The sequence below is a fragment of the Crinia signifera genome, chromosome 8 (genome assembly GCF_055691185.1).
Source record: "Crinia signifera chromosome 8, ASM5569118v1, whole genome shotgun sequence".
Taxonomy (NCBI): Eukaryota; Metazoa; Chordata; class Amphibia; order Anura; family Myobatrachidae; genus Crinia; species Crinia signifera.
Window position 1 is genome coordinate 17,904,359 of NC_139224.1, and position 13,580 is coordinate 17,917,938.

The 13,580-nt window shown below is 48.5% G+C and overlaps 1 protein-coding gene across 1 annotated transcript in view; it reads right to left on the reverse strand.

Moving 5' to 3' along the window:
* BSN (bassoon presynaptic cytomatrix protein) overlaps nt 1-3,289 on the reverse strand; it is a 162,346-nt gene extending 159,057 nt beyond the window's left edge. The window contains exon 1 of the mRNA XM_083155867.1: nt 2,976-3,289. Within this exon, the coding sequence (XP_083011993.1) occupies nt 2,976-3,130 (155 nt within the window). The 5' untranslated portion in view covers nt 3,131-3,289. The remainder of the gene's footprint in view (nt 1-2,975) is intronic.
* Between the last annotated feature and the right edge of the window lie 10,291 nt (nt 3,290-13,580).

A 13,580-nucleotide genomic window follows, 5' to 3' on the forward strand; every position in this document is an offset into this window, starting at 1 on the left:
CCATCGCTGCAGCCCTTACTCTTCAACCAAGCGCATCCCCCGACCCATCACTGCAGCCCTTCCTCTACAACTGAGCGCATCCCCCGACCCATCGCTGCAACCCTTCCTCTACAACAGAGTGCATCCCCCGACCCATCGCTGCAGCCCTTCCTCTACAACTGAGTGCATCCTCCGACCCATCGCTGCAGCTTTTACTCTACAACCGAGTGCATCCCCGATCCATCACTGCAGCCCTTCCTCTACAACCGAGCGCATCCCCCGACCCATCGCGGCAGCCCTTCCTCTACAACCGAGTGCATCCCCCGACCCATCGCTGCAACCCTTACTCTTCAACCAAGCGCATCCCCCGACCCATCACTGCAGCCCTTCCTCTACAACTGAGCGCTTCCCCCGACCCATCGCTGCAGCCCTTCCTCTACAACTGAGCGCATCCCCCGACCCATCGCTGCACCCCTTCCTCTACAACCGAGTGCATCCCCCGACCCATCGCTGCAGCCCTTCTCTACAACCGAGTGCATCCTCCGACCCATCGCTGCAGCCCTTACTCTACAACCGAGTGCATCCTCCGACCCATCGCTGCAGCCCTTACTCTACAACCGAGTGCATCCCTGACCCATCACTGCAGAACATCCTCTAGAACAGAGTGTATTCCCCTACCCATCGCTGCAACCCTTCCTCTACAACCGAGTGCATCCCCCGACCCATCGCTGCAACCCTTCCTCTACAACCGAGTGCATCCCCCGACCCATCGCTGCAACCCTTCCTCTACAACCGAGTGCATCTCCCGACCCGTCGCTGCAGCCCTTCCTCTACAACTGAGCGCATCCCCCGACCCATTGCTGCAGCCCTTCCTCTACAACCAAGTGCAGATCCCCGATCCATCACTGCAGCCCTTACTCTACAACCGAGCGCACCCCCCGACCCATCGCTGCAACCCTTCCTCTACAACCGAGTGCATCCCCCGACCCATCGCTGCAACCCTTCCTCTACAACAGAGTGCATCCCCCGATCCATCACTGCAGCCCTTACTCTACAACCGAGTGCATCTCCCGACCCGTCGCTGCAGCCCTTCCTCTACAACTGAGCGCATCCCCCGACCCATTGCTGCAGCCCTTCCTCTACAACTGAGTGCAGATCCCCGATCCATCACTGCAGCCCTTACTCTACAACCGAGCGCACCCCCCGACCCATCGCTGCAACCCTTCCTCTACAACCGAGTGCATCCCCCGACCCATCGCTGCAAGCCTTCCTCTACAACCGAGTGCATCCCTGACCCATCACTGCAGAACATCCTCTAGAACAGAGTGTATTCCCCCACCCATCACTGCAACCCTTCCTCTGCCACAGAGGCTCATCCTACAGGCTGTAGCCGGGGATCATAATGCTCTTATTTCTCAGGGCTGCCCTGGCAAGGGTACTAAGATTATAGAGCGAGAGTGAGTATCTCTGCCATAGAGTGTGGGAACGTGCTCTGCTATTCCATTGAGAATGTGACAGAGTGTGTAATGGAAGATCGCATTTCTGGGGCACAGATACCCCAACAGGACACAGCAATATACACTGGTTCAATGCATTTATATAACAGGCATGTACAGTAGCATACAGTGTCTAATACACCAACAGAACACAGCAATATACACTGCACTCGCTGCATTTATATAACAGGCATGTAGCATAGAGTGTCAGATACACCAACAGGACGCAGCAATATACACTGCACTCGCTACATTTACATAACAGGCATGTAGCATACAGTTTATGGCACTGGGGAGGGAGCGGTGCATATAACACACACACACACACAATAACAGGCTGAGAGCACAGAGATTTAACACAGTTCTGGAGTGTAAGCTCAGATGATGCAATATAACGAGGCAGAGTGGTGTGTCCTGCATACATATATACTATATACATAGAGTAACCCAACATGATGTACAGAACACTGCTACTACTACCACCATCATCCCCCTATCAAACACAGCAATGGACAGATTACATAATGTACTATACTGTGGTGAGGGCTGTCAGATGGAGGTCACAGTGGAATACAGAGGATGGACCTCCCTGCACTATATATACACACTCGGTGCAGGGGGGGGGGGGGAGGGAGGGGGTGGTGCAGAGCCATGTGGCACTGCCCCCTGCTCTCACTGTGTGTCTCTGTATAGAGGGACCAGTGACAGCTCAGATGGATCCTATCTCTCTATATGGTGGGGTCAGTGTTAGATATTATAGGGCTTTTATATCTCTATATATAGGTTCCCGTATGTCTCTGTATGGTGCGGACAGTATGACTGTGTATATATATATATATATATACTGTCTGTGCTGCCTGCATGTGCTGCCGGTATCTTGGTAGGAGCCCCTGTGCTGCCTGCATATGTAGTGGCCCTTGTGCTGCCTGTACATGCAGGGGCCCCTGGTGGACTAGCTGTACCCCTGTGCTGCCTGTACCTTGGGAGGGGGCCCCTGTGGTGCCTGTATATATAGATGCCCCTGTGTTACCTGTTCCTGGGAAGGGGCTCTTGTGCTGCCTGTTCCCTGGGAGGGGCCCCTGTGCTGCCTGTACCCGGGGAGGAGCCCCTGTGCTGCCTGTGTGTGTGTATATATATATATATATATATATATATATATATATATATATAGGGGCCCCTGTGCTACCTGTTCTTAAAAAGGAGCCCCTGTGCTGCCTTTTCCCAGGGAGGGGCCACCGTGCTGCCTGTATATATAGGGGCCCCTGTGCTTCCTGTTCCTGGGGAGGGGACCCTGTGCTGCCTTTTCCCGGGGAGGGGCCCCTGTGCTTCCTGTTCCTGGGGAGGGGGCTCCTGTGCTGCCTGTTCCCGATAGGGGCCCCTGTGCTGCCTGTATATGTAGGGGCCCCTGTGCTGCCTTTTCCCGGGGAGGGGCCCCTGTGATGCCTTTTCCCGGGGAGGGGCTGCATACGAAGGGGCCCCTGTGCTGCCTGCGCTGGTTACCTGAGGTCGCCGGGGCGGCCGGGGGATGCAGAGCTGCTGCTGGGCCCTGGGAGCTGTCCGCGGGCTGGTGCTGAAACGCCGGAGCCTGGGCTGGGAGGCGGCTGCCCGGCTCCCACTCCGCCCTCCCCGGCCTCCAGGCTGGCCTCGTTCCCCATGGCCGCGGTGTATGTCCGGGCAGGCGGTGACCGCAGCGGCCGGAGAGCGACGCTCAGTCCCTGACAGCGGCAACGGCAACGGCAACGGCGGCTTCTCCCTCCGCCATCATCATCTCCTCCAGCGGCGGCGGCGGCGGCGGCGTGTGCCCGCTTTCCAATGCGCGCCCCCGCGTCCTGTCACACGCGCGCTCCCCGGGCCCGAGTCACGTGTTTGCTCTCTTTCCCCGAGCGCACCTGATAGAGTGTCAGTGTGTGACACCGACACTGACAGACACACACACCGGCCCCGTGTGTGTGTGTGTGTGTGTGTGTGTGTGTGTGTGTGTGTGTGTGTGTGTGTGTGTGTGCTCCTCTCCTTCATGTACCTACTTGTGCTCCCCTCATGTATGTATCTGTGTGTGCTCCACCCACTGTACTATATACACCTGTGTGTGCTCCCCCTGTATGTACAGTACCTGTGTATGTATGCTCCCCTCCTGTGTGTGCTCCCCCCACTGTATACTGCTGTGTGTGCTCCCCCTGTATGTACTTGTGTGTACTCCCCTGTATGTATCTTACCTGTGTGTGCTCCCCCTGTATGTACCTGTGTATGCTCCCCTCCTGTGTGTGCTCCCCCTGTATGTACCTGTGTGTGCTCCCCCTGTATGTACTTGTGTGTACTCCCCTGTATGTACATTACCTGTGCGTGCTCCCCCTGTATGTACCTGTGTATGCTCCCCTCCTGTGCGTGCTCCCCCTGTATGTACCTGTGTATGCTCCCCTCCTGTGCGTGCTCCCCCTGTATGTACCTGTGTGTGCTCCCCTCCTGTGTGTGCTCCCCCTGTATGCACCTGTATGTGCTCCCTCCTGTATACACCTGTGTGTGTTCCCTCGGTATGTACCTGTGTATGCTCCCCTCCTGCATGTACCTGTGTGTGCTCCCCCACTGTATTTTATCCACCTGTGTGTGCTCCCCGTGTATGTACCTGTGTGTGCTCCTCTCCTGTATGTACTCATGTGTGCTCCCCCTATATGTACCTGTGTGTGCTCCCCTTGTATGTACCTATGTGTGCTCCCCCTGTATACACCTGTGTGTGTGTGTGTGTGTGTGTGTGTGTGCTCCCCCTGTATACACCTGTGTGTGTGTGCTCCCCCTGTATACACCTGTGCATGCTCCGCGTGTATGTACCTGTGTGTGCTCCTCTCCTGTATGTACTCATGTGTGCTCCCCTGTATGTACCTGTGTGTGCTCCTCTCCTGTATGTACTCATGTGTGCTCCCCTTGTATGTACCTGTGTGTGCTCCCCTGTATGTACCTGTGTGTGCTCCCCTTGTATGTACCTGTGTGTGCTCCCCCTGTATACACCTGTGTGTGCTCCAGTCCTGTATGTACCTGTGTGTGCTCCCCTGTATGTACCTGTGTTTGCTCCCCTCCTGTATGTACCTGTGTGTGCTCCCCTGTATGTATCTGTGTGCTGCCCCACAGTACTATGGCCCTTATTCAGATATGATCGTAGTACAAATGTGTTCTCTAAATGGGCAAAACCATGTGTAACATCATCTATGTATCCATTCAAGATATTGCCCAAAGTTATTCAAATCTATATATGTCCCATTGGGAAGAAGAAGCCATCTACCACAGCATAACTTGAGACACAAAACTTCTTAAATGGAGGCGATACATAGATGATGTTGTACTGGTATGGGAGGGAGAAGAATCCGATCTATGAGAATTCACCGAAACTTCAAATCAGAACAACTATCTTATCAACTTTTCGTTTCACCTCAGCAAAACAGAAACTTTTTGGACTTAACCATTTACATTGAAAACAATAAGATTCAAACTAAAACTTACAACAAATCGACTGATGTTAAGCCAATTCTTAGGCATAAAAAGGAATTGCAGTGACCATAACATTAATCAGATACAAATTAAAAAAAATGAAGGAAGATATCTTATCAAAAGGATATAAAGAAGCCACACTAGATAAAATAATAGAAGAAATCAAAAAGAACATTTTACAAAATGAAAATAGAAACAAAAAGAGAGATACAAATGAACAATTCAAGTTTGCCTTCTTCACGAAATTCGACCAAAACTACAAAAAAGTAGAAACCATTTTTAAAAAAAAACTGGCTGGCATATACTACAGCAGGACCCCATATTGAAGGATATTATCCCTCCAAAACCTAAATGTATCTACCGGAAATAAAAATATTTAAAGGATCATCTAGTCAGAAGTACCTTACCAGAAGAAAAAAGGGAATGGAATACGGACTGAAAGTTTCCACCGATGTGGAATGTGTATAGGTTGTAGAAACATCCCAGCAGAGACATCAAAAACTACCAATATACAGTAACTGTCAATAAAACCACATGAAAAATAGATGATTTTATAACATGCAAACATTGAACGTAATCCATTTAATGGAATGCACTTGTGGATTATCATACATAGGCAGGACCACCAGACCTCTTATGCTGGGTACACACCAGGACGACAAGGGTCCGATCCCATCAATATAGATCCAATTCCGACCGATTGTCCTGGTGTGTACCCTACATAAGAGTGAGAATATCAGAACATCTACAGAATGTGGAAAAAAAGGACTTCAACCTATCCAATCACCTTAAAGAAAAACACAGTTGTTCAATTAATCATATAAAAAGATTTATTGGGATTCAGAAAATCACCAATGCTTGGAAGGATAGAAATTTCATAACGAATCTTGCAAAGAGCAGAAATTAGATTAATATACAAACTTAAAACACTGTTTCCATTAGGTTTATTTTTACACATAATTTATATTTTTGTTTTCGACACACCTATTATGCAAGGCCACCAATTGAATAAACAAAGTGGAACTACAAAACATAGAAATGAAAAGAACATATTAGATTTCTTAATGATATTTCTCAAACTACTAATGTATCAATACCTCCAAATTAGATATTTCCACTTTTCGGTAAAATCACAAATCACTGCTAGACCCCTTATTAAAATAGAGTATCTAGTTTTTCGTAATGTAACCACTAAAGGCCTTATATCTTCTCTGTACCTTTTATTGTTGCCTCAAGTTCAAACACTAAAGATGCATGAAAAAGCGTGGAAAACTGATTTGGGGAGACACTTGAGGACGATGAATGGTCAGAAATTTACACCAATGTAGCCTCTAGCCTGATGTGTGTAAGCTTAAAAGAAAATGCATACAAATTATTTTATAGATGGTACTACCGTGTTTCCCCGATAATAAGACACTGTCTTATTTTTTTTTTTTCACTCAAAAAAGACCATAGGTCTTATTTTCGGGGGAGGGCTTATTTTAAAAAATGCCCCAGTGCTCCTTTAAAACATGCCCCAGTCCACCATCTCAAAATTGAACCCAGTCATCCATCTTCCACATGCCCCCACATTCTTGATGGCCCCAAACCTGTTTGTTTACCGGAACTCTGTACGGTACGGTATTGATGGCCCCAAAACATCCGTCGGCGCTGTGTGCTGCACAGGCTGTACTGTTCAGCAGCCGCGTGATGTGCGCAGCGTGATGTGCGCGGTGTGACGTCACGCCGCGCCTACCGCAATGCATCCCTGGGAACGGGAGCCGTGGTATTACCGTACAGGCGAGGTGAGCGGGGCTGAGCAGGGCTACACTTTAACAACTGTAAAAAAATCTATGGGAAATTTCATAGGTCTTATTTTCGGGGGAAGGGCTTATTTTGGACAAATGTTCCAAATCTGGGGTAGGGCTTATTATCGGGGTAGGTCTAATTATCGGGGAAACACGGTATGTCCCAGTCAGACTTAATAAAATGAACGCAGAAATTTCCCCCCTTTGTTGGAGATGTAAATGTATGGATGGTACATTTTTTTTCATATTTGTTGGGATTGCCCAGTTTTAATCCCTCTCTGGCACAATATTGCAGCTCTAGCTAAATCCATTTTATCTATACATATTCCCTTCAAGGCTGGCTGTTTTCTCCTTTCCATGGATATCCCAGGGGCATCTCGCTTGCAGTACAAACTGCTCACTATGGGGCAGATTTATTAAGCTTGGAGAAGAGATAAACTCGAGATAAAGCAGAGAAAAGGTAAAAGGAGATAAAGCACCAGCCAATCAGCTGTGTTTGAAAAAGACAGTTGGGAGTTGATTGGCTGGTGCTTTATCTCCTTTTACCTTTTCTCTGCTTTATCTCCAGTTTATCTCTTCTCCGAGCTTAATAAATCTGCCCCTCATATTGTTCTCGCAACCAGATCTTGTATTGCGGGTCATTGGAGATCTTCGAATCTTCCAACAATGGCTGAAATCACTGCCAAGATCTGGCATATCCATTCTATGGAGTAAATTTCCAGTATTTTGAAAGGCTCTTCTACAAAATTCATAAAAGTCTGGAATCCCTGGACCACTTACTTCAACGTCCCACCAGCTTTTAGCTAAATATCCTGCGTAATTACCTAGCTTGATCATCTGGTAATATCGTGTTGATCTTCCAGTGATTATTTCCAGCCATGTTGGATACCTTTTCCTATTCCCCCCAGCTTCTTTCTTCTCCTCTTTTCATTTTTCTTTCTTTCTTTCTTTCCCTACTTTGCTCTTCTTCTGACTTTTCCTATTACTTTAATAATTTTCATTACTTTTTTAATTAAATAATATCTTAAACACAAAAGAGTTGTCTATGTAATATGGGTAAATGTACCTATTGATACTTTTTTTTATTATGATACCTCTGAGTAGGTTCCATTGTTGTGCTTATTCTCTGTATTCATGACATCTCTAATAAAATTTATATTGTTAAAAAAAATGAAAAAAACACTGGGAGAACACTCATATATGCTTTTAATGTATTAAATTGTGAACACCTTAATGTAACACAATTCTATGGGGTTACATTACCCGGAACCGGAAGTAGACTCTAGAATAAATATGAGGATCAGAAGCACAGTAGTCTGGGGTCCTGAGAAAGAGAGAATGGCTCTCAAAACATGTTGATACAGACTTAGTGTGATTTTTATGGGGAGAGGCTTGTCAAGTGAGTTGGTGATATTGCGACTACCTGCGTGGGTGTTATCGGGACTTGACCCCACCCGGGAGACACTTTAAATGCTACCCACTTTTCAAGCCTCAAACCATATTTTATGTTTTATACCTTGTTATTAAAAGAAATCCTATGGAAAAGATACCTTGATGATGTCATCAACTGCAAGCCACCGCGAGTATGAGTACGCCACCCAGATGACATTTTAAATATACCTTGAGGTGCCTAATTTATTCTCTAATTGTGTGAGTTTGCTGCGCCACCATCCTCTATATTTAAAATCTTGATACGATTGCTGACAATACTTCACATTGCCATTTTTTGTTTTGGTTCCATCCCCACTATGTGGGAAACAATAAATAACTCAGGACATGGGAAAAGTGACACATAAAGAACCAACACAGAATTCAAAGGGAAGTAACATTTGTATTTATTTTATACCATTCTGTCCGAAACAAAAAAGGGGCAGTGCCCAGTTGTCTATACCAAAATGTATTTTGTTATATGTCTTATCTTCTTTGGGGTTTCTTTGGGATATACCCTAAGGCATAGACCAGGCAGATCCCTCGAGATAGAGCCACGTTACTCTTCAAAAAAACAGCCCATTTAAAAAAAAACTATATATGTCTGTGCCCCCCCCCCCCCCCCCCTTCCCCGGGGGTGACCGAGAGCAGCATGTCTATAATGGTCAGCATGACTTGTATATTATATGTTATACCCCTTTCACACCTGCAACCCGGCAATTACCCAGCAATTTTCCTGGATGCAGTCTGACCCCCTTTCACACCTGCATTAGTTCAACAGATAAATGGGCGACATGAGTTTTTCACCTATTTTTTCATTAGCTGACTTGTGCCGACAGTCAGTATTTTGTACCTGACCATTCACTATTGCGTGGCGGGAGAATAACATAGCATGCTGAGCGTAGTGATGTGTCCTTCTCGACATTTGGAACAAAAAAAAACATGAAAACTCACGTTTTGCATCACCCTTTGATGCATAAGGGACACCCATGCACCCAGCTCACCCATGCACCCAGTACGCCCCGAATACCAAGCACACCCCATGCACAAAGCATACCCCATGCATCCAGCACACCCCATGCCACCAGCTCACCCCGTGCATCCAGCTCACCCCGTGCACTCAGCACACCCCGTATACCAGGCACACCCCATGCACCCAGCGCGCCTCCTGCATCCAGCACGCCCAGCTCGCCCCATGCCCCCAGCTCGCCCCATGCACCCAACACACCCCCTGCACCTAACACGCCCCAATCAACAGACACACCCCTTGCACCCAGCACGCCTCCTGCATCCAGCATGCCCAGTGCACTCAGTACGCCCCATGCACCAAACACGCTTCACGCTCCTGCATAAGTCTACCAATCTCCCGCATGTCACCTAGCCCACGTTACACTGTTACATCATAGTTACCCCCCCCTGCATTCTGCAGGAGACTCCCTGACATAGCAGCAATCAATCTCCCGCATGTCACCTAGCCCACGTTACACTGTTACATCATAGTTACCCCCCCCCCTGCATTCTGCAGGAGTCTCCCTGACATAGCAGCAATCTCCCTCTCTCTCTCATTAGTCTAGCAATCTCCCTCATGTCACCTAGCCCACATTACACTGTTATATCATAGTTACCTCCCCTCCTACATTCTGCAGGAGACTCCCTGACATAGCAGCAATCTCCCTCTCTCCCTCATTAGTCTAGCAATCTCCCTCATGTCACCTAGCCCACATTACACTGTTGCATCATAGTTACTCTCTCCCCCCCCCCCCTGCATTCTGCAGGAGACTCCCTGACATAGCAGCAATCTCCCTCTCTCCCTCATTAGTCTAGCAATCTCCCTCATGTCACCTAGCCCACATTACACTGTTACATCATAGTTACTCTCCCCCCCCCCCCTGCATTCTGCAGGAGACTCCCTGACATAGCAGCAATCTCCCTTTCTCCCTCATTAGTCTAGCAATCTCCCTCATGTCACCTAGCCCACATTACACTGTTGCATCATAGTTACCTCCCCTCCTGCATTCTGCAGGAGACTCCCTGACATAGCAGCAATCTCCATCTCTCCCTCATTAGTCTAGCAATCTCCCTCATGTCACCTAGCCCACATTACACTGTTACTTTTTTGGGGGGGAAAGGAATGAGAGATAGATACATTTACATTGAATCATGGCACCATTTCCCAGCACTTTACCAAGTATAGGCCCTTATTCTGATTGACGCGTACTTTACCGCATACTTTCGGATCGCGTCTTTACGGCGTCTGCGCATGCGTGGCGAACGCCACGCGCATGTGCCACGCATTGACTCCGTACCTGTTCGGCCAAATCCCGTACAAAACTGTTCACCGCAATCAGTCGGGAAATATGGGCGTATTATGGGCGTCATGCGGAATGACACATGGGCGTAGTTTCAAAGTGGGCAAAACGGGGCGGAAACATGGGCGGACACGGGGGAGTACACTTATGTTGGGGGGCGTACATTCGGATAGCACTCCGAATGCACGCGAACAAAAAGGGAAGAAATGTGCGGTGTCCAAAAGGCCACTATTGCTTTGCGGACACCACTCGTTCCTGCGGGAGGCGAACGGACCGCCTAATGACTACAAGCATTAACACCTGAACCCAATAAAATCGACTCCTTTACTCATTAATCACTAATAGGACGCTTGTCAGTGCTTTAATTGAAACCATTGCACTTAAATTGCTGTAAGGGTTAATGTGTGCAATGCATGTGTTAGGCATGCTTGTAAGGATATATTGGCATCTAATTGATTCCAATTCCAAATAAGAAGTTTTTTATGAGGATAGGTAATTGAATAAGTGGGTCATGTGATGTCTTGCAGAAGATACTTCATAGTGGGTTGTTTGGCGTAAATACTCCGCTTACGTGCGGTAGCACCGCTTGGCTCCCGTTCGGATGCGGTATTCCCGAGCATACTCTGTAATACTCTGTAATACCGTGCAGAATCGGAGTGTTTCTCCCGCACACGCATGGTTTGTATGTCGTCCGTAAACACGCCCTGTTCTTAAAGAGTGAGTCCGTCCGAATGCGGAGGACACGTGGGCGTTTCTACGGACGATGGCCGCACGCGGCAGAACACCGTGGCGTGCGGACCGCTCCGTAAGAATGCGGGAATATCCGCACCGATCAGAATAAGGGCCATAGTATGGTATCGCTTACTAACTGCTTTGGGGCTCATCTACATTTGGATATAAGTCATTTTAGAAGATTCCTCTCAGATGTAAGAGTACGCACACACGCTTCTAGGTGCCACGTTCACAAACCGGAGTGTGTGAAATAGCCCTTAGACTGCCCATTTTACCGGAGGTGAGGAGCAGGTGACCTGGTGGTACAATATCAGATGATCCTTCTCCAGATCAGACTCATAGATAGCTTTTATGCTGGTGGAATGGCCCAACTTCAGCATCTCACAATTGCACCATGGGGACAGCTCCTGCCACCAATGGTCATCTGAATGCAGCACGGACGTTGTAGTGGTTACTGCCTCACAGCGCTGCAGTCATTGGTCTCATCCCATCCATGACCCTAACTGTGTGGAGTTTGCATATTCTCCCCATACTTGCGTGGATTTCCTCCGGGTACTCCGGTTTCCTCCCACAATCCAAAAATAAACTGGTAGGTTACTTGGCTTCCAACAAAATTAACCCTAGAATGTCTGTGTGTGCATGTACATGTGGTAGGGAATATAGATTGTAAGCTCCACTGGGGCAGGTACTGATGTGAAAGTTCAAATTATTCTCTGTACAGCGCTGCGGAATATGTGTGCGCTATATAAGAAACTGGTAATAAATAAAAACATTATCTCCCCGTTACAGCAGTCACTCAGAATGTACGGAACTCCTGAGGTTCCGGCTATCTCTGGTGGATATTTTGGGTGTGCGTGTGTCACCTGCCCTGACTCCTGTGAACAGATGTTGTGGGCTCAGCAATGGCTTCCAGATGCCACACTCTGGACTGCTTCCCTGCTTCACTGATAAAGAAATGACAAAGGAATCGCCCAGCCCGGCCCATGGAGCCGCTTCTCAGTCACGTGCAGTTACTTTCAGTCCACTTCATATTACACAGTTACACAGACCTCAGTGTATGTATCTAGCATTCCCGCCACTGGGACCTGTAATAGTGATCTCCAACCATTCCCAGCCACTGGGACCTGTAATAGTGATCTCCAGACATTCCCGGCCACCGAGACCTGTAATAGTAATCTCCAACCATTCCCAGCCACTGGGACCTGTAATAGTGATCTCCAGCCATTCCTGGTAACTGGGACCTGCAATAGTGATCTCCAGCCATTCCCAGCCACTGGGACCTGTAATAGTGATCTCCAGCCATTCCCAGCCACTGGGACCTGTAATAGTGATCTCCAGCCATTCCCAGCCACTGGGACCTGTAATAGTGATCTCCAGCCATTCCTGCCACTGGGACCTGTAATTGTGAGCACCAGCAATTTGCAGCCACTGGAACCTGTAATAGTGCTCTCTAGCCCTTCCCGTCCACTGGGACCTGTAATAGTGATCTCCAGCCATTCCCAGCCACTGGGACCTGTAATAGTGATCTCCAGCCATTCCCAGACACTGGGACCTGCAAAAGTGGTCTTCAGCCATTCCCAGCCACTGGGACCTGTAATAGTGATCTTCAGCCATTCCCAGCCACTGGGACCTGTAATAGTGATCTCCAGCCATTCCCAGCCACTGGGACCTGTAATAGTGATCTCCAGCCATTCCCAGCCACTGGGTCCTGTAATAGTGATCTCCAGCCATTCCCAGCCACTGGGTCCTGTAATAGTAATCTCCAGACATTCCCAGCCACTGGGACCTGTAATAGTGATCTCCAACCATTCCGAGCCACTGGGATCTGTACTAGTGATCACTAGCCCTTTCATGCCACCGGGACCTGTAATAGTGCTCTCTAGCCACTGGGACCTGTAATAGTGATCTCTAGCCCTTCCCGTCCACTGGGACCTGTAATAGTGATCTCTAGCCCTTCCCGTCCACCAGGACCTGTAATAGTGATCTCTTGCCCTTCCCGACCACTGGTACCTGTAATAGTGATCTTTAGCCATTCCTGGTAACTGGGACCTGTAAAAGTGATCTCTAGCCCTTCCCGACCACTGGGACCTGTAATAGTGATCTCCAGCCATTCCCGCCACTGGGACCTGTAATAGTGAGCTCCAGCCATTCCTGCCACTAGGGACCTGTAATTGTGAGCACCAGCAATTTGCAGCCACTGGGACCTGTAATAGTGCTCTCTAGCCCTTCCCGTCCACTGGGACCTGTAATAGTGAGCCCCAGCAATTCCCACCACTGGGACCTGTAATAGTGATCTCTAGCCCTTCCCGTCCACTGGGACCTGTAATAGTGAGCCCCAGCAATTCCCACCACTGGGACCTGTAATAGTGAGC